The sequence below is a fragment of the Lissotriton vulgaris genome, chromosome 7, assembly GCF_964263255.1.
Source record: "Lissotriton vulgaris chromosome 7, aLisVul1.2, whole genome shotgun sequence".
Lineage (NCBI taxonomy): Eukaryota > Metazoa > Chordata > Amphibia > Caudata > Salamandridae > Lissotriton > Lissotriton vulgaris.
In genome coordinates this window covers 889,450,662-889,476,050 of record NC_141695.1, presented here as the reverse complement: position 1 = coordinate 889,476,050, position 25,389 = coordinate 889,450,662, and the positions used below count along the sequence as shown (strand labels likewise).

General features: G+C 48.1%; 1 protein-coding gene across 1 annotated transcript in view; it reads right to left on the bottom strand.

Annotated features, from left to right (window-relative positions):
- The window catches only part of NDST1 (N-deacetylase and N-sulfotransferase 1), a 475,690-nt gene that overhangs the window by 153,204 nt on the left and 297,097 nt on the right, over positions 1-25,389 (bottom strand). The window contains exon 8 of the mRNA XM_086931298.1: positions 8,805-8,987. Within this exon, the coding sequence (XP_086787424.1) occupies positions 8,805-8,987 (183 nt within the window). The remainder of the gene's footprint in view (positions 1-8,804; positions 8,988-25,389) is intronic.

Genomic DNA, 25,389 nt, shown 5'->3' with positions numbered 1-25,389 from the left:
CTCCGTTAGCACCCAGCTGCATCCCCACCATTCTGTGGAAAGCATCACGAAAGTAACTGGATTACAAGTAACTGGATTTTAAGCAACATTATCTTCCTTACCTGCCTGGCGGAGGACGAAACCTGCTGAGGATCCCCGACCTGCCTGGAGGCGGCACATCGCAGGAGAAGACCGAGTCACCCCCACCTTCCTCTTCGGACCCTGGGCTCCCCCTGGCCAGATGCGGAGCACGACACGGATGCTTGCTGCCTGGAGCCCGCTGCGGACGACGGGTGCACATTGTGGTTGCCCGTGAATCAGTGATTGCCTGCAAGACGAGCTGTGGCGGTGCACCGGAGGTGTCCGACCCGCCTGCAAACACCACCGCTAGCGCAGAGCATAGTAGAAGTGGACACACCAGCGGTCTGGCCATCAGAGACGTCCGGTACGCCTGTGGGCACCACCACCGGCACCACCTGCAGGGGTTGGATTGCTGCTACTGCGGTGCCGGGAGATATCGGCGGGGTCTGTAAGGCCGACACAGGAAGCGGGAGGCGAGCGGATGCGCGATGCGCCGCCACAGGAGCAGCAGCTGACCGAGTGGACCCCTGAGGCGGGCGGGATCCGGAGGAACGGCGACGCACAACAGGAGCCTGCCCCGCCTGCGACAGGAGCCGGAGGCGATCGGAGGTGGGGCGCCGCCGCCCATGGAGCGGCACGAGTGGAGCCTTGAGGCGGGCGGGATCCGGGGGGACAACGGACGACTGAGCCTGCCCCATCTGCGCCGGGAACTGAGGTGATCGGAGGGGTTGCGCCGCCGCCCAGCGGAGATGCATGAGTCCTGAGCCCTGAAGCGGACGGGAAAACACACGGCATCACGTCGTTGCCCAGGGGAACTACAGGAGAGGGGGAACAGGCAATCGGGAATTATAAAACAACGTCTATTGAGACGGAAGGGGCTGCAGCTCAGCTGCTCTGGCCGTGCACGCACATCAACCGGCCAGTAGGCGTTGCACACTGTTGCTGTGTTTCTGACTAGACCTCCGATAAATGCATCACTTTGCACCACTTTGCTAGCAACATCAAAGTACTGGCTGAGCAGAATCTACAAGAAGGTATTTATCTACCCCGTTCGCTTGTACACATTTCCTTTGTTCAAAATGGCTGGGGCCATAAAACTGTAGCAATAAATCCCCTCCTGTACCTTCGATGCCCACGAGGCTCCCCGGCTTGACTCCTCCACACAAGACCACCAAAATAGAGATAAGACTCCCTCCCAGCAAGATAGGAGCTGGGCTTGCTCCAATAGAAACTGAATCTGCCCTTCCCTGTTCCTAAAGCAACAGCAACTAACAGAGGACTATCGTATCTATCTCCCCTATTTTGGCGGCCATTTTCGACTGGTCTCTCTCTCTCTCTTTGGCGGCCATCATGGACTAGTCTTTTTCAATATATGACCATACCCTAAGAACTGGCCTCTTTAGACTAATCTCAACTACCAAGTGTCTGCCTTTTATTGCAGTATTATACTTCTACTTGTATTTAATGCACCGATCGCTACCTCATATACTTCTGGCTGCTCACTAGTGTCATTTTTGACTCATGTTGCTTTTTGTTTGCACCTGTATTTTGGTCCGGTATATCATTAGTATTATACTTCTACTTGTATACTGTACATTTTAATAAGCTGCACCCATTTCACTTTTTATTCTTGTATTGCACTGATCGCTACCTCATATTTCTGTACATTTTTTGTAAGCTGCACCCATTTCACTTTTTATTCCTGGATTACACCAATTGCTACCTCTTATATTTTGGTTATGTTGGTTGCTCACTAGTGTCACTTTTGTTCCATGTAATTTACTGTTTGTATTTGTTTTTTGCACATGTGTATCACTATAGTTCATCCTCCCATACCCACCTAAACCGCCATCCCAACATGGATCCCATCGGCAAGCACACATATAACATCAACTACCCATCCACACTCACCAAAAAAGCCGCTTAACGCTTTAAACACAAATTCCTGAGGTCCCACCCTGAAACACCCTTTGCCGACACCTACTTCTCACCGGTCAATGGATCCCTGAACACCGATATCATCTTCCACACCACAAGCAGAGCTCAATGGAGAAAAGCGTTCCTCACCCTACTCACCGTCTCCACCACCAGGAAATCAGCTCACAGCCTAACTCTCTCTATTACACCATCCCAACTCTTCCCAGGCAGAGCCACCATCACTATCTACAATAACGGGATTGTCCTATCTCAATCCACAGACAGGAACCTGGAACTACTAGACAACCTGTTCCCCACTTTCTAAGAGCACCTCTCCAATTCGTGGGCCAACACTCATATCTTCTCCAGTCCTACCACCCCATACCTCACAGCTCCCACCACCCACAACCCTCCTAACCTAGTTCAGCACCAGGTAGCTACTACACACTCCTCAATCAGAGACACACCTACCACCCCTGACTTCTCAGCTCCCACCCACAACCCCTCTATCCCAGTTCAGCACCAGGTAGCTACCACACACGCCTCAAACACAGACACAGATATCTCCCCCTCATACACCACTCGCACCCCAACCCCTCCTTCCAACCCTCGGACCTCCACGCATACCATTAACACTCCTCTCACACCTGACAGCGCAGTTGACATTAACACTCCTCTCACACCCCGACATCACACAGCTCCCACCCACAACACATCTAACCTAGTACAGCACCAGAATGACATGCACAACGACAAATCCCACTCTTTATCCCCCCCCCATTCTCAGTCCCCATTACCCTCTAACTACGCAGAACACACCTCCTCTCTTAATTTAACTCCCCCTCCCCACAACAGGACCATCTCCAATCCCATTACCCTTCCTGCACCCCCACCACTACTATCAGACACCCATCCTCCACCTTGACCTCTCCGCCTACCAATAATGCCCTCACTCATACCACCAACCTCCTCCCTACCTCATCCACACCCCTCCCGCCCAAAACCTCTCTCCTCCCCAACACCATCCCGTACACTAACAACACAGCAATGCACGAACACTAGCCCACTCCCCCACCTGCACGCTAATTCCCTGGTCAGTCATTAACCTCTTACTGCCTCCACCACCTACCCCACGTTGGACAAGATCATGGCCACCCTCATTCAGATCAAAGAAGACATGCACATCAAAGAACTACTCTCCACACACCCCATACACCCCTCACCCACCCCCACCTCCCCTCCCAACTTGTCCCCTACCCTTCCGGTTGACTCCCTCACTCGGCACTCCCCACACCGGGCGTCAATCCCTGCTCACAATCGCAACAACCGCCCTAGTCGCCCCTGCAACCCCTCACCCAACTACACCTCCCCTCTCAACATGTCCCCCACCCTTCCGATTGACTCTCTCACTCAACACTCCCCACACTGGACTTCAATCCCTGCTCGCAATCGCAACAACCGCCCTCGTCGCACCTGCAACCCTACTTCGGACCTCGACACACTCACCCTCCTCCGCTCCTACGACCCAGCCCCCCAAAATCACACATCCACCTCACACCTCACCATTCCCACGATACACTCAAATCCCCTTAGACCCCCCACACTAAACAGCAGATTCTCCATCCCCAATAACCTTAGAAAAGTCCCTCTCTCTCTAGAACCCTCTACCACCCTCAACACACCCAGTCTCAAATGCACTCTCCTCAACTGCAGATCGGCCTCGAAACATTCCGCCGCCATTGCTGATCTTCTCCTAACGCTGGACCTTGACCTAATCATCCTTACTGAAACCTGGCTAACTGAATCTTCGTCACCTATAATGGACATTCTGGTTCCTCCCAACTACCACATCATCAGGCTTGACAGATCAGGCAAAATAGGTGGTGGAATCGCATGCATCTACAGGAACAACCTCTCTGTTCTGAAAGTCAATTCCACCTCCCTACCATCCCCAACATCCTGTGAATACATCTGCCTCGACATTATTAGTGAGGGCAAACCGATATGCTCTCTTCACAGCATTTACCACCCACCCAGGGACAACCTCACCTTTTCTCAACAAATCATGGATATGATCTCAACCAATTCCGGACGGCAGATCACCCAAATATACCTTGGCGACTTCAACCTCCACTGGAACGATCGCAATGACGCGGTGGTAAATAGCCTTAAAAATTTCCTCGATGCCCTTGACCTCACCCAAATATGCAACAGCCCGACTCACGGGAAAGGCTCTATCCTCGACCTTATCATCTCCAAAGAGGACTCTATCCAACTCGAGTCCATCCAACCCTGTGACTGGTCAGATCATCATATTGTCACATTCTTCATCAATGAAAAAGTTAAATTTAACCCAGTTATATCCTCCAAGCCCAAAGTCTGGAAAAGAGACATGAAAAAACTCAACCCAAGCTCTCTGCCTCATAACAGATGCAATCTCCTACTCCCACCTACCGGCGCTACGGACGTTCAATCCCTGACTGACCACTATCTCAACGCTATGACCTCAATAATTAATGAGGCTGCACCTCTGCAGCTAAAAAGAGTCTCTACTAAAATCTCCAATCCATGGTACGACGGGAGTCTCAATGAGGATAGACGAGACATGCGAATGGCAGAGCGCACCTGGAGATCAGCTCCCTCTGCACTACACCTTAAAACTCTGATGAAAAAGAGAAACGCCTATTTCAGGAAAATTAAACGCTCAAAATCAGAGTTCTTCAGCCTCCAGCTCGACCAAGCAAAAAAACGTCCGAGAAAACTGTTTGAGCTAATCAGATCACAATCCAAGGAACAACCCCAACCACTCAGCACTGTGCGCGAAGCACCCTCCTGTGAAGACTTCTCCGCTTTCTTTACCCAAAAAACTGACAACATAAAGAGCGATCTCATTGACGTAAGCCTCTACTCCAAACCCCACTGCATAGCACCCACTGAACCAAAAAACAATGCTACATGGTCAACCTTTGGCACATACCGTATTTTCCGGCGTATAAGACGACTTTTTAACCCTTTGAAATGGTCTCGAAAGTCGGGGGTCGTCTTATACGCCAGGAACAAAATTTTTGGTAGTGGAAAAAACGACCAAACTGTCTTGAGCCTTTGTATTATTGGGAAGGCATGTTGTAAAATATATATAATTTTGTCACTAGAGGGTGCTATTGCTTCAGTAAACGTGCTATGGTTGTGTTTGCACGTCGAAGCCTTTTCTGCTAAGCATTATTCTTCTGTAATCTTATTTGGCCGACTAAATAAGCATTGCTGTTGCAGAACGTGCTTAGTTTGGTTTGATGGTGGTGTTTCGGTTGCAAAGTTTTACATGGCATTATGTACGATGTGTGTGTGATGGAGTTGTACACGGAAGGGGTTAAGGAGTGTTCTGTATGGGTGTCATGGGCTCCCTATTCAAGCTGAAATGCTCAGAGCAAGGAATTGAAGGACGCGGTGCAGCTTGCGGTAGTGCTGGAAAGGAACCCAGGGCAGACCTGTGTGCTATTCACGACTGACACGCTATCACTAGAATTATGCTGCTCTATAACAAAGGCCACAAGAGGTATGCAGCAGGGAAAGACCAACGTATGTGCAAGGCTGAGCAGAGTTATGCTGCAAGAAATGCCAAGTTATGCAGTATGATGCGGTACAACATGTAGCAGTATAATAATTGTTTGGGCCTTTTAACAACTACTTATGTTTACCGTACATGTTTGATGAAATGACGTTGGAAGAGGGGTAGTCTTATACGGCGAGTATAGCATGAAACCTACATTTTATCAAGAAAAGTAGGGGGTCGTCTTATACGCCCAGTCGTCTTATACGCCGGAAAATACGGTACTCGGAAGAAGAAATTGGCAAACTGCTCAGCACCTTGAAACCATCCAATCACCTCACGGACCCCCTTCTTGCTAACGCTGTAAAAGACTTTACCCCTTTGCTTCTCCCACTCAGGACTAAAATTATCAACAGCTCACTTCAACAAGGAATCATACCCGACTCCCTCAAAGTTGGACAAGTCACACCTTTACCAAAGAAACCTACAGCCGACCCCTCTGATCTGAACAATTACCATCCCATTACCAATATTTCCACTCTCGCCAAACTGCTGGAAAAATGCGCACAACTACAATTGACTAAACATATTGAACAATTTGATCTCCTCAACCCTCATCAATCAGGCTTCCGAGCAGGACACAGCACAGAAACTGCTATGACTCACATAATTGACGACGCACTTCAAATGCTAGACCAAAACGACACCTGCCTCCTCATTCTTCTTGATCTCTCTTCAGCATTCGACACCGTTAAACATGAGAATTTACTCGAACTACTAAACACAAGAATGGGTTTATCTGGAACTGTTCTCAAGTGGTTCACTTCCTTTCTACACAACAGGTCGCAGAAATTCAAGAGCATCAACCTGATGTCCTCGCCAATACCTGTAACGCTAGGCGTCCCCCAAGGATCCTCTCTATCCCCAACTCTGTTCAACCTAGTTATGGAATCTCTCACCACCTTGCTACAAGCATCCAATGTACACTTTCACATGTACGCCGATGACACCCAACGTTATCTCAAATTACAATCCCCCAAAGACATTTTGCTCCTGAACTCAAAGATCAGAAGCACCCAATCCTGGCTTGCCGATAATCATCTCAAACTCAATGCCCTGAAAACAGAGTTCCTTCTGATCTCACCTCCAGCGAAGATCTCCACCACTCAAATTTGGCTTAAACATCTAACCACACTCAATGTCCAACCCACCATCGTGGACTCAGCAAAATCTTTAGGCATAACACTCGACACCAATCTCAACATGCAGCAACATATCAGCAAGGCAACCAAGGGAGCGAATTTCCAAATCAATACTCTGAGGAAACTTAAACCCTTCCTCCCAGCCAAAGACTTCCAAACCGCAGTACAAGCAATAGTCATCCCTCGAATAGAATATGGCAGCATCGCCCTCTGCGGACTCCCCCTAACTACTACTGCACCCCTAAGAGCTTCTCTAAACGCTGCAGCGAGACTCATCACTGGGTCAAAAAAGCACTCTCATATTTCCCCCGACTTGAAATCCCTGAACTGGCTGCTTTTTGAAGCCAGAATACATCTGAAAATCGCCTGCATGACACACAAGGCGGTACACTTGAACTCACCCGGTACCTCGCTCAGAAGCTGACAATCTCTGGAGGAGCTAGAAACACTAGAGGCACAAACAATCTTCTGCTGAAACCTCGAAGATTCCGGAAGGAAAAAATTTATAAGCGCTCCTTCTCAGGAATGGCGCGCCCAGGATCTGGAACTCACTCCCTCCCGAAACCAGGCTCATCTCTTCCACTACACTCTTTAAGAAAGAAGTAAAAGCTATCCTCATGGCTAAATAAATACACTTGAACTATTATCTCGAACTCTTTAAAGACTCTGCACCGATCTGTACTTCATGTTTGACCCCTTTGCCTATTTGTATTACTGGTCTTATTGATTTACATGATTAGCTTTGCATCCACCTATTTGTACTATCTGTTTTACTATGCTCCCTCATGTACCCCTTCTATGTAAAGCGCTCTGATATCTGCAAAGATCTTGTCCGCGCTATATAAAACTTTCAAAATAAATAAAAATAAACAATGTACATACAAACGAGTGAGATTAGATAAGTGTGGTCATTGCAGGGTGTACATCGACAATGCCATGGACCATGCTGCTATTTGAAATAAGCATTGACGAGTGACGGTGGAATGTAAAACCTTTTAAAACAAGCATGCAAAACTAGCACGGACACTCCTTGTCACCAGACAACAGCACTTTTAAAGACTTAGAGAAGGCAATACAAGTGGAAGCGTCTACTTTTTCACTGTGTTGCTCAGAAGAGAGTTATTCCCCTTCACACTACCCAAAACGAGTCTATGTCCTTTCTTACTCAATCGGCTATCATCTCAACTAGGAGTAGCTGTAAACTTCTTATAACAAGCTTGAAGGAAAAGAAAATCTAGTGGATGGCTTTTTCTTTTAGTATCAACATTTTGACAGAATTTTATATGGACCAAATAATAATTGTTGTCATGTATCTTCGACTAAAGAAACTTTACAAAGCATATATGTTTCAAGAGCACTAGCCTTTCCAGAACTACCAATTATTTGCTCATCAACTACAGTGGACATACCCCTAGCATCAGTAACATGTGGATAGTTTCAAATTCATCAAAATGTTACATTGATGGGAATTCAAATCCTTGGAAACACAATCCTCATTCAACAAGAGCAAATGTAGCATTAATGGCATTTAGAAAAGATTTGACATTTACATTTGTGAGGGCACTAACAGACAACTCTGTATTGTAAGAAGCACTACTCTTTAGATGCACATTATCCAAAGAGCATTCCTCTTTAAACACATCCATGCATGCCATTCCACCTACTTGCTTGCTTATCAGCCGTCAGATTGCATGCGCACTCTCCCTATTCTGACACTCATTCGCTTCAGATTAAAATTTCTAACCACCCTGGAGGGATGATGGAAGAGCAGAGGACTTAATAAGGAAAAATTGCTTTCACAGAGATTCTGGTACTATAAGCCTTGGACTCGCACTCTCAACACATATCCACCTATCCAGCCTCTCAAGTCATGCTTTAGTTATGCACATGGGTGCGGATAATTGACTACACAGGAGTAACAGGCCGGCATTTCTGCAGTAACGTTTCACTGTGGTGGAATCTCACTGTACTTTTAAAATGGCTTTCATTTGGTACTTCTTCAAGCTACACGTGGCCACATACAAATAGTAAAACGACTAAGACTATTGAAATCACTAAGACACAATAGGATGGCGTACCTGCCACAATGGATCCTTCTCCTCAGGGAATATCTGGAAGTATTTCTGTGACAGCTGCAAAGGTGGCAATGTCTGCAACTTCAGATTAGTCCAAGAGTTCAGAAAGTGAACCAAGTGCTTAAATGTGTAGAGGCCCAGACGATCATTCCCATAATTTGATAGGTGGGTCATGAAGATGCTTATCTGGGAATAAAGGGAGAGAATCAAGTCAATTTAAGTTGACCAATAGTTGCAGCCATGCCTTAGACACTGAATTAGCTGGAAAGGTCGACTCTCAAAAACAGATCGTAGTCTGTAACGAATATGCTACTTACCAGTATGCATCTGTTCTTGGCATGTAGGGCTGCTGACATTCATATCTGTGCATAGATCGCCGCCTAGTGTTGGGTCCAGATGATCGCACATTGTTGTCCTGGAAGAGTCTTCGAAGTATCACTAGGTAGGTGGCTCCTCCCCTGGACTACAGTGCGCATGGGCATCGACTCCATCCTCAGATTGTTTTTAGCCATTGTGGCCAAGATGGAGTGAAACTACGTGAATGATGACCATGCTAAAAGTATGTGTGAATGCTGCAGCCGCTACAGGCGCCGGGGAGGAGGGCGGGCGATATGAATGTCAGCAGCCCTACATGCCAAGAACAGATGCATACTGGTAAGTAGCATATTCGGTTCGAGGCATGTGGGCTGCTGAATTCATATCTGTGCATAGAATACATAGTAGTCCCTCCATTAACGGCGGCCGCCCGTGCCAGCTGCAGCAGTTTGGAAAAGTGTTTTTAGAACAGCCTGCCCTACAGCTGCCTGCTGTTTGGAGTGCACATCAACACAGTAATGTTTTGTAAATGTGTGTGTGGTAGACCATGTGGCTGCTCTACATATATCTTCCAAAGGAATATTTCCAAGGAAAGCCATGGAGGCCCCCAACTTTCGGGTGGAGTGGGCCCGCGGTTGAATTGTGAGTGCGCGCTTGGCTTTCTGATAGCAGATCTGAATACATTTAACGATCCATCTGGCTATACCAGCATTGGAAATGGTTTCCTTTGTGTTGTGGCGCAAGGCAACAAATAGTTGTTTAGTCTTCCGAAAATCTTTGGTCCTATCAATGTAGTACATTAGGGCCCTTTTGACGTCAAGTGTGTGGAGCATTCTCTCCGCAAGTGACTCTGGATTTTGGAAGAACACAGGTAGTTCTATAGTCTGGTTGATATGGAACTGAGAAACTACCTTAGGAAGGAATTTAGGGTTAGTGCGAAGCACCCCCCTGTTGGAATGAATCTGAATAAATGGTTCTTGGATAGTTAGTGCCTGGAGTTCACTAACTCGTCGTAGCGACGTAATCGCTATAAGGAACTGAATCTCGCAGGAATGCAGTGGTTCAAAAGGGGGACCCATCAGCCTGGTGAGGACCACATTGAGGTTCCACTCGGAAGCTAGTGGCGTCCGCGGAGGAATGACTCGTTTGAGTCCTTCCAGAAAGGCTTTAATGGCAGGCACCCTGAAAAGTGAGAGGTGCTGTCTGTTTTGGAGAAAAGCAGCCATTGCGGATAGATGTATACGAATGGAAGCATAGGCCAGATTACATTTGTACAGATGTAAGAGATAACAAATGATCTTTTGAAAAGATGCATCCAGTGGGTTAATGTTGTGGTCTGCACAATAAATGACAAACCGCTTCCACTTCGCCGCACAGCATGCTCTGGTGGTGGGCTTCCTTGCCTCCCGGATGATGTCCATACAGTCAGGAGGTAAGTTGAGGTAGCCAAACTCTAAGACCTCAGGAGCCAGATCGCCAGGTTGAGCTGTTGCGGATCTGGATGCTGAATATCGCCATGGCTCTGCGTCAAAAGTCTGGGTGTGAGGCGCAGCCTTTGATGCAGTACCACGGACAGTTCCAGAAGCGAGGTGTACCATGGTTGGCGAGCCCACGTCGGAGCAACCAGGATGAGAGTCATCGAGTGCTGCTTCAGCTTGCATGCCATCAGCGGTATTAGAGGTGCTGGGGGAAAAGCGTACGCAAATTTGCCTGACCAGTTCATCCATATCGCATTGCCTTGCGACTGTGGGTGTGGAAACCTGGCGGCAAAGCTTTGGCATTTTGCGTTCTCCTTAGTGGCGAACAGGTCTATCTCTGGATGACCCCACCTTTGGAAGTACGGGTGGAGTACTGATGGATGCATCTCCCACTCATGCATTTGGTGGCTGTACCTGCTGAGCAGGTCCGCCATCTGATTGTCCTTGCCTGGGAGGTGTTCTGCCATGAGGCAGATGTTTCTCTGCATGGCCCACTCCACATGCTCTGAGCCAGATGAGACAACTGTGGAGAGTGTGTTCCTCCCTGTTTCTGAATGTAGTACATGGCCGTCATGTTGTCCGTCTGGATCAACACGACCTTGTTGCACAGATGTACTTTGAAGGCTTTCATTGCCATGAAGATCGCCATCAGTTCTAGAACATTGATGTGCATCTTCCTTTGCTGTGGTGTCCATAGTCCCTGCACAGTGTAGTGGAGTACATGAGCTCCCCATCCCTGGAGAGAAGCGTCCGTCGTCAGAATGATCTGTGGCACAGGCTCTTGGAACGGTCGTCCCTTGCAAAGGTTTTGTGGATTCCACCAATGCAGAGAGTTGTATGCACGACCAGTCACCAACACTAGGTCTTTCAACTGTCCGTGAGCCTGAGTCCACTGACGTGCTAAGCACTCCTGAAGCGGACGCATATGTAGTCTCGCGTGCGGGACTATGGAGATGCAGGAGGCCATCATGCCTATCAACTGCGTGAACACTCGCGCTGGAAGAGAGTGTTGAGGTCTGAATTTTTGTATCAGCGACTGAATGCTGCTGACCTTTGGCTGTGCTGTGGCTGCCAAAGTGTTTATCGTCGCACCCAGATACTGCCGTATGTGGGCGGGTTGCAGGTGGGACTTTCGGTAATTCAGTGAGAATCCCAGATCGTGAAGAAGGTGAATGGTGTGGGACATGTGGGCGGCACACTGCTGGGCTGACTTTGCCTGGATGAGCCAGTCGTCCAGATAAGGGTAGACGTGAATGTTTTGTCTCCTTAGGTGTGCCGCCACCGTCGCCAGGCATTTTGTAAACACCCTGGGTGCCGTGGTGACCCCGAAAGGTAGAACCTTGAACTGGTAATGTTGGTTTTGGATGGTGAACCGGAGGTGCTTTTTGTGCGACAGGTGTAGCGGAATATGAAAATACGCATCCTTCAGATCTAAAGTTGCGAGAAAATCCCCCTGACTGAGCAACGGTAGGACTTGCTGCAGGGTCAGCATGTGAAAGTGCTCCAATAGGATGTACTGATTGAGGGGTCTGAGGTCCAGTATGGGTCTGAGGGACCCGTCCTTTTTTGGTATTAAGAAGTACAGTGAGTAAACTCCTGTGCCTCTTTCTTTCACAGGGACGAGCTCGATTGCCCCTTTTTGCAGGATGACGAGGACCTCCTGCTGCAATAAGTGCAAATGCTCGGCGGACATAGGAAGGTGTCTTGGGGATATGTTGGGTGGAGTGGATGTTAACTCCAGACAATAACAGTACTGTATAAGCTGTGTGACCCATCTGTCTGTGGTGATGGACTTCCAGACCGGCAGGAACTGTTGAAGTCCCCCCCCTCCCCCCGACAGGTGTTGCGTGGTCGGGGGGCAGTGACTAGGCGTCACTGTTTGTTAGTGGCGGAGGATCTGGAGTTGTTGTTTCCACAACCTCTGCCTTTGGTGCCGTTTCCACTATATCCACGACTCTGTTTGGTGTATGTGGTCTGCGTGCCGCCTTTATAGAACCACTCCGGAACTGCAGAGCCCCCATGGACTTAGCAGTTTCAGTGTCCTTTTTGATTTTCTCCAAGGTGGTGTCCACCTCTGGGCCAAATAGATGATCAGGGTTTACTGTCTGATTGAGAATGGTGGTCTGTATCTCTGGCTTGAACCCTGAGATTCTGAGCCAGGCATGTCGTCTCAGCATGACACTAGTGTTAATAGCTCTGGCCGCGGTGTCTGCCGCGTCCAGTGCACATTTAATAGAAGCATTTGATATGAGCTTCCCCTCTTGGAAAGCATCTCAGCTGCCTCTTTGTATTCATCTGGCAGGTGATGTAACAGGGTCTCCAGTGTGTCGTAATGTGCCCTGTCATACCTGGCTAGAAGTGCTTGTGTGTTTGAAATGCGCTAGATATTGGCCGCTTGAGCTGCCACCCTTTTCCCCGATGCCTCAAACACCTTAGATTCCTTATCTGGGGGAGGAGCATCACCCGTTGTTTGTGAATTAGCCCTCTTCCGGGCATTAGAAACAACAAGAGAGTCCAACGGCAACTGTCCCTTGATGTAAGTAGGGTCACCAGGCGCCGGTTTATACTTATTTTCAATTCTAGGGTTTAATCACCCTGGCTCTCGTAGGCTCCTTAAAGATCTCCCCAGCATGCTTCAAGACACCCTTCAACATAGGCAGAGTCTTGACAGTCCTCTCTGAGACGGAAAAGGTGTCAAAAAGAAAGTCCACTTCAATGGGGTCAGCATGGAGCTGGACGTCATGATTCTTTGCTGCCCTTTCAATGAGGGCATTAAAGGCAGCTGAATCGTCTGTAGGCGACGTTTTTACAGCATACATCTGAGTGTCTGGGGTAGAGCGAGGATCACCTGGGTCACCAGCAGCTGCCCAGGGTTCATTGGTATCATCTGGCTCAGTGTAGACAGGATAGCTGTATTCATCATCATTACCTTCCCCAGTGTCCACATCTGAATAAGTGGGTGAGACATCATGGCCATGTGGAGAAACCAGTTCCACAAGAACAGGGGTCGAAGTGGAATCCTTTTTCTTCTTTAGTGGAATTTTATAGGACTCCATTGGCTGTTCCGGGGCAATTTTCCGCTTATGAAGGGAGAGTCTGCCTGTTTCGGCATCGATAAATTGTTCTTGTTGTTCTTCCAACGAGGATTGTCGATGCTTTAAAGCCGGGACCACTGTCGTCGACTTCGGCACCGAGGACACCTTCTCGGGAACACTGGTGGCCATTCTAGGGGCGAAAGCCTTCGGCGCCACTTTCGGCGGCAACGTGAAGTGAATGGGCGTCGACGCCTTCTGAGGTTTATCGACAGGCTTCGAAGGTGGAGGATCTTTTGGCCCGACACTCGAGGCCTTGTCTGAGCCCTTTGTCGGTGTCGACCGTCTTCGGCGCCGATTTGTTCGGCTCGACTGCCTTGACCTTTGTCTTCAGCGTGCCAGAGTTCGTCTCGACGCCCTTGAGCTGTTTCTTCGGGTCGATAACGCCCTTTTGCTTCGTCGGTGCAGACAGGTCCGAGGGCTTTGAGCCGACCAAAACAATAGCACTTTTGGTTTCGATGGGGGCACCAGTGCTTTCACTTGCGTCGAGACCGGTGTCTTCACTTTCGGTTTCGATTTCGCAGGGTGAGGCTCCTTAGCAATGTCCGTAGCCGAGCCCAAAGGCGGGGCCGTAGAACTCACTAGAAGATCTTGGTTAAGGCCTAATGGCGATCCCTCGACCTGAGCCTTCTGAAGCGTTTCGGCCCCAATGTCAGTTTGAGTTAGCTCCTCGCTCGAGCTATCTTCCATGACCCCAAAGGCCCAGTCGTCGTCTCCTACCTCGTCGACTACTTCTTCCGCGTCGAGCATTTCAACATCCACGTCGTAGTTGGAGTCGACCTCAGACGCGGGATTCGACAGGTTCTCACGAACTTCCCGGTCAGCACCTTCATCATCCCTGGCATCGAATATGTCCACAGGCGCCGGTACAGTCTGCTGGGCCTCCTGGCGCGCAGCGCGACGATGCAGAAGAGTCTTCTTGGATCGAAAACGGGAACAAGCCATGCAGTTGGCTTCATCATGATCCGGCGACAGACACTTGTTGCACACCGGGTGGACGTCTATGTGGGGATACTTTGAGTTGCACACGGGACATCTCTTGAACGGACTCCGTTCCATGATGATCCGTCGATAAGGTCTCTGGCGTCGACTGGGCCTTCAGCGCCGAAAGCACGCGGCTCTCTGGAATCCGGCTCGAAACTGAGCTGGAAGAATCGGGCACCGAACGCAAGACTATACCGACGAAAAGCTAAAGGCCTTTTGGCCTTAAGAAAGTTTTATATCGATTCCGACTAGAGTGAACCAATATACATCCGAACCCAATGGCGGAAAAAAACAATCTGAGGATGGAGTCGATGCCCATGCGCACTGTAGTCCAGGGGAGGAGCCACCGATCTCGTGATACTTCAAAGACTCTTCCAGGACAACAATGTGCGATCATCCGGACCCAACACTAGGCGGCGATCTATGCACAGATATGAATTCAGCAGCCCACATGCCTCGAACCTGGTTGATTAAACCTTGGGCACTAACTGCAAAAACATGTGTGGCTTAATTTACAAACTTATGTTCAAGGCAGTTTCACTGAATCACCATTACAAATGATTAACAGGAGTCAGCTGAAGTTTGCCAAACACAATCAGCAAACACATTGTGCTACGCCATCTACTATTTATACATGTATACATTTTACAGAAGAGGCATGCATGCCATCACACCTACAGCTTGAGAACCAGCTGCTGATCAGTCACTGTTTCAAGGGGGTTTGTATGTTGCTTCTTGGCTACTTCACACTGCCCAGAGACACATGATACAGAACTGCAAAACGAGCTATACAATTCCAGAATACACTGGGGATTCAGCAAACAGCTGAAACAAGAGCTTGCATTGGGGTGTACTCTGAACAAAGTGAGGTGTTCATCAATGACCATAATGTAGAGTCAAAACAGTTCATTTAACAAAGACACTATAGAGAACTTGTCACTGGGGAGGCGCGCACGCAGGCACTGGCGACACTCAACCGCCTATACGACGTAGGTGATAAATCTGGTAAACTTCTGGCGTGGCTGAGCAAGAGAGAAAGGGCGGCACGATGGGTAGATAGGATTGAAGTGCCGGGGAACAGGTCGGCCTGTACGGATGAGACTATAGCAGAGGCCTTTGCTACGTATTATGAAGACTTTTACAGAGCTAGAGACTTGGGGGACGAGGTTGAAGCCAGCCACTATCTGGGCGACATGGAGGTCCCGACGCTGTCCCTGGAGGACGCCGCGGACCTGGAAGAAGAGATTACACTGGAGGAAATCACAGACGCAATAGCGTCCCTGAAGCCGGGGAAGACGCCGGGACCCAACGGTTTCCCTGCGGAATTCTTCAAACGTACGGCGGACCTGTTGCAACGCCATATTAAAAAACTCTTTGTTGAGGCATTCCAAACGGCGAGCCTGCCACCGGATCTGGCCACGGCCACTATCGTCCCTATACACAAAGAGGGTAAACCAAGAGACATATGTGCCTCCTACCGCCCGATCTCTCTCCTCAATATGGAGACGAAGATTCTGGCTACTGTCCTTGCTAGGCGCCTACAGAGGGTAATCTCTGATTTAGTACATGCGGATCAGTCCGGGTTCCTGCCGGACAGGGCAACCAAATTAAACCTCCGCCGCACACATAACTGGCTGCAGGAAGTCCGAGAGAGGAGCGAGCCCCATTGGTTCCTCTCATTAGATGCAGAAAAGGCCTTCGATGCAGTTCACTGGCCCTTCCTGTTTGAGACGCTGCGGAGGCTCGGCTTTGGCCCTAAGTTCTTACAATGGATAAGACTCCTGTACTCTGCCCCAAAAGCACGAGTGAGGGTGAATGGAAGACTGTCACGCGAATTCCACATTCACAGAGGAACGCGCCAGGGGTGCCCACTGTCCCCCCTTCTGTTCACATTGACGATAGAAATACTAGCAATCCGGATCCGACAGAATCAGGGTATTAGGGGGTTCACTTGGGGTGACTCGGAGGCTACCCAGGAAAAAATGTCACTATATGCAGACGATGTCCTGCTGTTTGTGACGGAACCGGATGCCACGATCCCGGTCCTGTTCAAAGAGTTGGATGACTTCGGAGCAAGAGCTGGCCATACTATTAATTGGCATAAATCGATTCTATATGACCCACAGGGCCGAGAGCGGAGGGATTGCCTACCGGAACTCCTCATTCACACCACAGAGGGAGTCCAGTACTTGGGGGTATTCATAACACTAGACGAGACACTCTCCCTTAATAAAAATGTAACCCGCATCATGGCTAGTGCGAAATTAGAAATGGACCGGTGGAGGCAACTCCCGCTCACCCTATTGGGGCGAGCGGCACTGTATAAAATGGTTTTGCTGCCAAAATTCCTCTATGCACTCCAAAATGAATATTACCCGCTCCCTCCTGCAACCTTGCCTAAAATCCACGCAGACCTGCGAGCTTTCTTATGGCTGGGGAAACACCCGAGAATAGCCTTGGCCACACTACAACACCACCAGTACAGTGGTGGGATCTCCCTTCCCAACCTAGAGGCATACTATTGGGCGGAACACCTTACCCCGATAAATGAATGGTTGCATGCGGCATTGGATCACCCTACTTATGCACTAGAAAGAACGAAATGGTCTCACACAAACGTCCTGCACTACCTATACGGAGCCCCAAGGGGGAATCACCTTCTACCGGCTACTAGAATCACGTTGACTGCATGGCATAGGGCGACCAAACGCATGGGCTGGGACAAACGGCCCACCCGACAGATGCCACTATGGCACTGTAAGTGGCTAGGTGAACTTAACAAACTGACAGGCTTTAGGCAGTGGGATGACATCGGCATTTCGACCATAGGGGACGTGATAGCTAGGGGAGACCTGAAAACATTCCACGCCTTACAAGGGGACTTTGGCCTACATAACACTCAGTATTACAGGTACACACGGCTAAGGCACGCCTGGAGGGCGCAGAACATCATTCTGGCAGACATCCCTGAGTACGCCCCGTTGGAGGGTAGGTTACTGCAGGAGCAAATAGGGAGGGGTGCGGTGTCCCTCAGGTACAGGACACTGACCAACAATACATTGGGTACCCTACAGGATTTGAGAACAAAATGGGAAGCAGACACGGGGGAGATGGAAGACCTGGACTGGGAGATGGTTCTTATGCACCCTCGCGAGGTAGCGATTAAGTCTAGACTCGGTCTCATACAGCTGAAGGTGTTGCACAGAGCGACTGTACAAAATGGGGAAGGTCATGGATACTGCATGCCTTCGGTGCCATCAACCAGAGGGGAATTTCTACCACATACTTTGGGGCTGTGAAATCATACAGGAATACTGGGAGAACATATTCGGGGAATTGGAGGAGGTCCTGGGAACTTCTCTACCACGTGACCCAAAACTAGCTCTGTTGGGGTTGACGACTGAAGTCGACTTGGCCCGCCCCTTGATCATATTCCTGGTGCTGGCATTGGTGGTGGCCAAGAGAGACAATGCCAGACGATGGGGAGCGGCCGAACCGCCAGACCTGGAGGAATGGAGGAGAGGGCTGGACCTCTATATGGCGGCTGAGAGAGTGACATATAAAGCCAGGGGTTGCCCAAAAAAGTTCCGGAGAGTATGGACTAAGTGGAGGCAATATCACGGACTAGAGTGAATTCACAGGGGCTCTGAAGGGGAACCTTGTCATACTTGATGTTTGGTACACACCTAAAGGTGGAGACGGAGAATGGTCCTGTTAAAGGTCTTACTGTGGAACCCGGTTCTCGTCCGGTGGATGTCACTTTACCGGTAAAGGGTAGACGGGCTTCGGGGTGTGGGAGGTGGGCGGGCATGGTAGGAGCTGTTTCTAGGGGTTGTTTTTCTTGTTTTTTGCATTTGTAACCAGCCTTGGTTAAACTGTACTGTTATTCTTGATCTGTGATTAAGCCTGAAGAGCAAAAGAAAAGTTGCGGAACTGACGGATACTGGCTGAATGTTGACGCCAGCCCGTGTCCTCATATATTTTCAGATGATACGCCCAGAGCAACAATAAAAATTTATTTGGAAAAAAAAAACCAGTTCATTTAACCCTTTCGCTGCGGTGGCAATTCTGTCGCAGCACTAAGGGGCTGGGGGGGGGGGGGGGGGGGGGGGCGGTGCTCTGACGCTGGTGACGGAACCGCACAGTCACGCCCCTCGGATGAGCTGTGCTTATGACGGAACGGTTCCGTCACGGCCCCGCCCGCTCAATTGAATGCGCCGCGCAGGCGCGGCGAGCGGGCAGTGACAGAACTGGTCCGTCACCAGCACAGCCCACCAGAGGGGCGTGACGGAGTGGTTCAGATACCAGCGTGGGAGGGGTTAAGGCCCACAAGTTTTGTTTCTACTTTCTCGGGCGAATAGGTTGGAGTTTGGCAATCCATACCTTCCCAAATATAGGACAAGTTCCCAGAAGGCATCCTAACACACAGAAAGGCCTAACCACATCTTAAAGAAGTTCACAGCCTGGTCAGGCATGTTCCAGGTGAGGCAGTAGTGTTGATCTAAGGCAGAATGCTTGACCACTGTGTGACAGGAAGTAATGTCGTCACTGCTTGTTGTTTGCAGTGAAAGTGCGTGTTGAGTTGTTCTGCCTCTTCCCTTACAGTTGTTTCTTCAAAACCGACCTCTAAAATAGCTTCTTGATGAGGGCAATTGGTTATTGCCCTTATAAGAAGAGGGAGTCTCTGTGGATATATTCTTGGAGCCACCACTGTAAAAGGAGCGACAAAAGGACCCCCTGTTTGAAGATAACTACAAAGCCCCCATGGACTTGGCGACCTCAGTGTCTATTTTGATTTTTTCCAACGAAGTGTCAACTGCTGATCCAAAGAGGTGTTCCTTGTCAAATGGTTGGTTGAGAATAGAGGCTTGCACCTCGGGTTTAAATCCTGAAATTCTCAACCAAGCAGGCCTGCGTAGCAGTACGCTTGTATTTTCTGAGCAGGTTGGTGTGTCTGCTTCGACTAAGGCACACTTGATGGAGGTATTTGGGATTAATTTACCCTCCTAAATAAGGCCATTAGCCTTTGATTTATGCTCATCAAGCAGAAATTGCAATAGCTTCTCTAACTCATCATAATGAGCCCCATAGTAGCGAATTAACAAAGCTTGAGCATTAGCAATACGCCAATGATTGGCTGCTCGCGACGCTACCCTTTTGCCCAAGGCATCAATTCATTTGGACTGCTTATCAGGAGGAGGGGCCTCACCTGTGGTCTGTGAGTTAGCACTCTTGCGAGCGTTGGACACTACCAGAGTCTAAAGGCAGCTGACCCTTGATATAGGTGGGGTCAGTAGGTGCAGGTTTATATTTTTTTCTCCACCCTGGATGTAATGATCCTTGGTCTCACAGGATCCTTAAAGAGCTCATCTGTATGCTTAAGCATCCCTTTCAGCATTGGCAGTGTATGAGTAACTTTTCGAAAGGAACTTAGGGTTTCAAATAAGAAGGGGGGTGGGGGGGGGGGGGGGGGAGGAGGAAGGTCATTGGGTAGGGGTGGAGGCAGAGCGGGAGTTGTTCATTTTGCCTCTGCCCTTGTTGTTGTTATCCCTATAACCCTCTCTTTGGCAGCCCTTAGTGAATGTGGATTGGCTAGGGGTCTTATAGGAAGTGGAGGGGTTATCGGAGGCGTAGCCTCTTGTATTGCATCTATATGATGAGCGAAGGAAAGAACGTCTGGGAGCTTGCAACTGCAAGGCTCCCATAGGTTTAGCTGTGTCGGTGTCTTTTTTCATTTTCTCTAAAGATACATCGACATTAGGGCCAAATAGGTGTTTCTCATCAAATGGCTGATTTAGGATGGAATTTTGCACTTCAGGTTTGAAACCTGAAATACGTAGCCAGGAATGCCTACGCAGAAGGACACAAGTATTAATTGCTCTTGAGGCAGTATCTGCGGCATCTAGGGTGCAACGAATGGAAGTATTGGTGATATTTTTACCTTCCTGTATGAGTCAATTGGCCCCGTTTTTATATTTATCTGGTATATGCTGCATTATGGGTTCTAATTCGTCATAATGTGCCTGGTCATATCTTGCCAACAGCGCTTGAGTATTGGCAATGCGAAGTATGTTAGCTGCCTGTGCAGCTGTGCGCTTACCGGAGGCGTCAAGGAGTTTAGATTCCTTATCTGGTGGTGAGGCCTCACCTGATGTTTGTGAATTAGCACGTTTACGTGCCTTAGATACTACTAAGGAATCTAGTTGTGCTGGATCTGTAATGTAAACTGGATCTGTAGGGGCAGCTTTGTATTTCTTCTCAATGCGAGGATTGAGGACACGAGCCCTGACAGGATCTTTAAATAACTCTGTTGAATGCTTAATGACCCTTTAAGCATTGGCAAAATGGCAGTGGACCTTTGTGTAGTGTCAAAAGTGTCCAATAAGAAGTCTTCCTCCACAGTATCTGTGTGCAAGTCAACCCCCATGGTACTGGGCAGCTCTACGGACTAATAGGTTAAACCCTATAGTGTCCTCTGGTGGGGAAGGCCTGGAAGGATATACATTGTCTTGAGGGACATAAGGCACATCAGGGCTGTTATAATCATCCCATGGATTAGGTGAATGAGGGGGACTATTGGTCATAACCCAGTAGGGACTATTGGCCCCTAAGTGGTTATGTACACCCCCACCTGTGTCATCACAGTCTGTATCTACATCATCATGTGGTTTAGTGGATGGTGTAGGCAACTGATATGGTGGAGGAGTTGTAGGAGGAGGAATAGTATGGGGAGGTGGTGGAGAAGGGACCCTTAATGGAGAGGTTGCAATGGCTCTCTTCGGAGGAGGAGGAGGAGTTGAGGGCGCCTCTAGTGGTCTCTTCTTGGAGCTAAGAGCTTGTTGGCCAGTCTTAGGATCATTTACAAGAGTCTTTTGAGTAGGATCTGGTGTAAAAAGCTCTTCTGAAGAGGGCAGATCCTTCGGCATCGAAGTTTTCGGTTCCGGAGGTTTTTTCGGCACAGACTCTGTAGCTGGTCTAGGGTCTTTTGGCTAAGAACTATGACCTTTCGAAATGTCTTTAACCGGAACGTGTTTTTTCGGATCCGGGTGTTTTTTCGGCTTCGAAGCATGAGAGTCGGGACTTTTAGGCAGTTTTTTACTCTGCTCAGAGTTCGGTTTTGGCGTCGAAAAGCCAGTCCCAGTCTTCGGCACAGAGTGCTTGGGTGTTGGAGCAGCGGCTGGCGTGGCTGAGGAAGATGGCTTCTTCTTTGGTGTCGGTATGGGGTCAACCCGGAAATAGACTGACTCGAGCCTGAGCCGCCTGAAGGCTTAATATGCTTCTTTGCCGGGCCCGAAGGCAGGGCGTAGGAAGCAGTATCTCGGTATGCACCCGGGCCCGAAGGTGAGGGAGTGATCGAAACTTTTTTGATGGGGTCAAGGTAGACGGTCTTACTTACGACCCGTTGAGCTGGAGTTATGACCTCGGCCCGCTGTTGTTCTGGCACGTCAACACTCTTGAAAAATGTTGTCGGGATCAAAGCTGACAAGCGAGCCATGGTTCTTCGAGTTCGTTGGTCCCGAATAGTCTTCTTGGAGCGGAAGGAGGCACAAGCAGAACAGTCTTTGGCCTCGTGCTCCGGTGAGAGGCAAAGGTTGCACACCTCATGTAGATCGGTGTGGGGAAACTTCGACCCACATTGAGGACACCTCTTGAATGGCATCCTTTCTATGAGCCAGAAAGTAAGGCCTAGGTAGGCCCGAAGGCCTTCGTCGACGACCAGAATCGAAGACTTCGAAGTGGTGCAGAACCGCGTCGATGGGGAGCGCGATCGAAATAATACCGTCGAACTGGGTGAGGATTGCGCGCCAAAGGAATTTTGGTTCCAAACTGGAGCAGAGGAAACACATCCGAGCCTGATGGTGGAAAAAAATAATTTTGAGGATGGAGCCGATGCCCATGCGCAATGTGGTCCAAAGGAGGAGTCACCTATCTCGTGACTTCCAAAGAACTTTTCAGGACAAAAACAAACTGCAAACATCCGGGCCCAACACTGTGTGGCAATCTATGCACAGTGTGTAATCTGCAGCTCAAAAGCCTCGCACATCCTCTTCTAAAGCCTCCTTATGCAGTGCCACCCCATGATAATGAGCAGCCCTCCTAAGTAGCTCATTGTATCCTATGTGGTCGTCGGGTGGCAAGGGTCTGGACGGATATAAATCAGGATCATTATGTGTGTCTGGATCAGTGTCATAATGGCTCCATGGGTCAGTATATTGTGGCTTATACTGATCCCATCCCCTTCATCCTGTGGGTCAGGTGATAGTGGTGGTGGTGAATTTGTGGGTGTGATGAGGACATTTGCATCAATGGGCGAAGGAGGTGGAATGCAAGGTGGAGAAGGGTTAGTACCCACATTTATCTTCTTCAGAGGAATGTGCTAATAATCCAGCAGGCCCTTTTGCCTTTTTACCGGCAATTTGGCATGGATATGCTCAGTGTCTGGATTTATTACCCGTTCTTCCCGTTTCTGATCGAAGGTGGAATGTCGGACCGAGGCCTTTTTGACTAAGTCTTTTCTTTGGTCGCCTATTTCGGCGTTGAAATCGTCAGCTCCGAAAATTTACTCTTTGATAAGGGTGGAATGGTTACTCATGCAAAGACATTTTAATAGGAGAGTCATTTCAATTAAATGGCTATGACATCAAAGCCAGTGACCTATGGACTTGTAATACAAGTAATGTGGTTTATTTGCTCGTGTGCCCTTGCAATTTGGGGTATGTGGGTGAAACATCCAGACCAATAAAAACTCGGCTTACAGAGCATAGGTCTGCTATCAAGACTAAAAAACTTTCTGCACCCCTAGTTGTACACTACAATGATTACAATCATGCCCCTTCTGATCTGCGATGGCGTATACTTGAAAAAATTAATACTCCAAATAATAAGGGAGGAGAACAAATACGAAAAAAACGCGAAGTTTTTTGGATCTTCTCTCTTAAAACTTTCACCCATGGGCTCAACAATGAATTACCCTGGGAGAATGCCATCTCATAAGTGGCTAAAGACTCTTTTAGTTACTCTGAATCTTTGACTTAAAATGGCTTAAAGTCCTTGTTAATATCAAGGTGTGCTTAACACACAGAAGAATCAATAGAATAGCCCTTGTCCTCAATACAAATCTAATTATATACATAACATTTCTATGACTGCGTATCATATTTTGAACTATGTAGTCTAGTTAGATGCCCTATAGCATGCAAGAGTAATAATCCTATCCACGAAGCACAGTGTTGTCTTCTAATTAGGTTTGTTTCTATCGTTAGTTTTGTTTTCACCGTTTGACAATACTGTTTAACCAATGAATATAATAGCCTGTCCCTTTAAGAAACAAGCAGTCAGGTTTTCCAATTGAAAAGAAGCATATAAATACACGTCACAACCGACCTATCAGAGTTGCTCTACTTTCGCAATCTGACCCGTCGGCAGAACCCCCGATGCAGCTGGCCTCTTTCAGCGCACCCGGTAAGCTATCGGTAAACCATGTTAGGTTAGTTAAATGCTTTAACTCTATTTTGACGCTAGGTATACTAAAGCGCCTTTTTTCTTAAAACAGGAACTTTTTACTTACTCGAGAAGTAACCCGTAAAATTAGATTTTAAAATATCAGCACCCGAAGGAGTGTTCGCCTCCTTGGCGCCCACGGTAAGCGTGTGATTTAAACGTTTGTAGTATATAGCTCGAACTCCCCTGGAATCTTTTCACTAAACTAATCTTTCCTGCCCTCGCCCCACAGGACTTGCCTGTGTGGCTAAACGCCTTTGTACGCTTCTTGAACGTAGCGACTTCATTATTGGCGCCATTTCCCATTTAACTTTGCTGGTGAGGAGGATTTGGCTTCTGTTAGAAAGGTTTGTTTTTACTTGCTTACTAACGTGCTTGTTGTGTACAATTAGCCCAAATATTATAGTGTACCATTTTATAACTAAATTAATTTAATGACTATTGCTCTTCTAACTAGGATTTTCATCACAGCCTACTACACAACCACAGCAGTTAGCGTAACTTGCAGCTGCGCTCCCCAGAATAGCTGTCACTTTTTATAAGTGAACCCAACTATTTCATTTTGGTAAGAAGTTTATTGGCTATACCCGTATAAGTAGTACAGCACGCTCGATCTCAATTGATATTATGTACACTTTTCTTGTGTTGATTTCATAGGTAGCACGAACATATTCATAAATAACCACGCTACCAATCACCTTTTAATCCGGATCTTATTTTGTGGAACTCGTGAATTCTAATTTTAGGGTAAGAATAGTGGAACATTTATATAAATATAGCTCTAAACTAAACCTATTTCTCATACTAGAACAGTTCTTACACTAAAATGCGAACCACTGTGATTATATCTTCTCATTTTAGGAACTCTTGACCGTGTTTCCAATTCTGGGATAAATAAGGAAGAGACTTGATATATGTCCCCTTATATTACTGCATAATTAGGTAAGAATATAGCACCTTAATGTATGGCCTTTTAGGCCATCATTTCAAATAACAGAGCCTTGTACTAGATTAGTTTAGTTATTAACGTGTTATCTGTCCACTTATTTCTATATACTTTGTCTTTCTTTATCTTTTCTTTTTACCTTTCCTCATGCACTACTTTAGTAGACATCATTATATTGGTTTAATAATAAGTTTAGTAATAGACACTTGAACATTTCATACTAAATATACCTGTTTCATCTTGTTGTACCCATTCATCGTTAAAGACAGAAC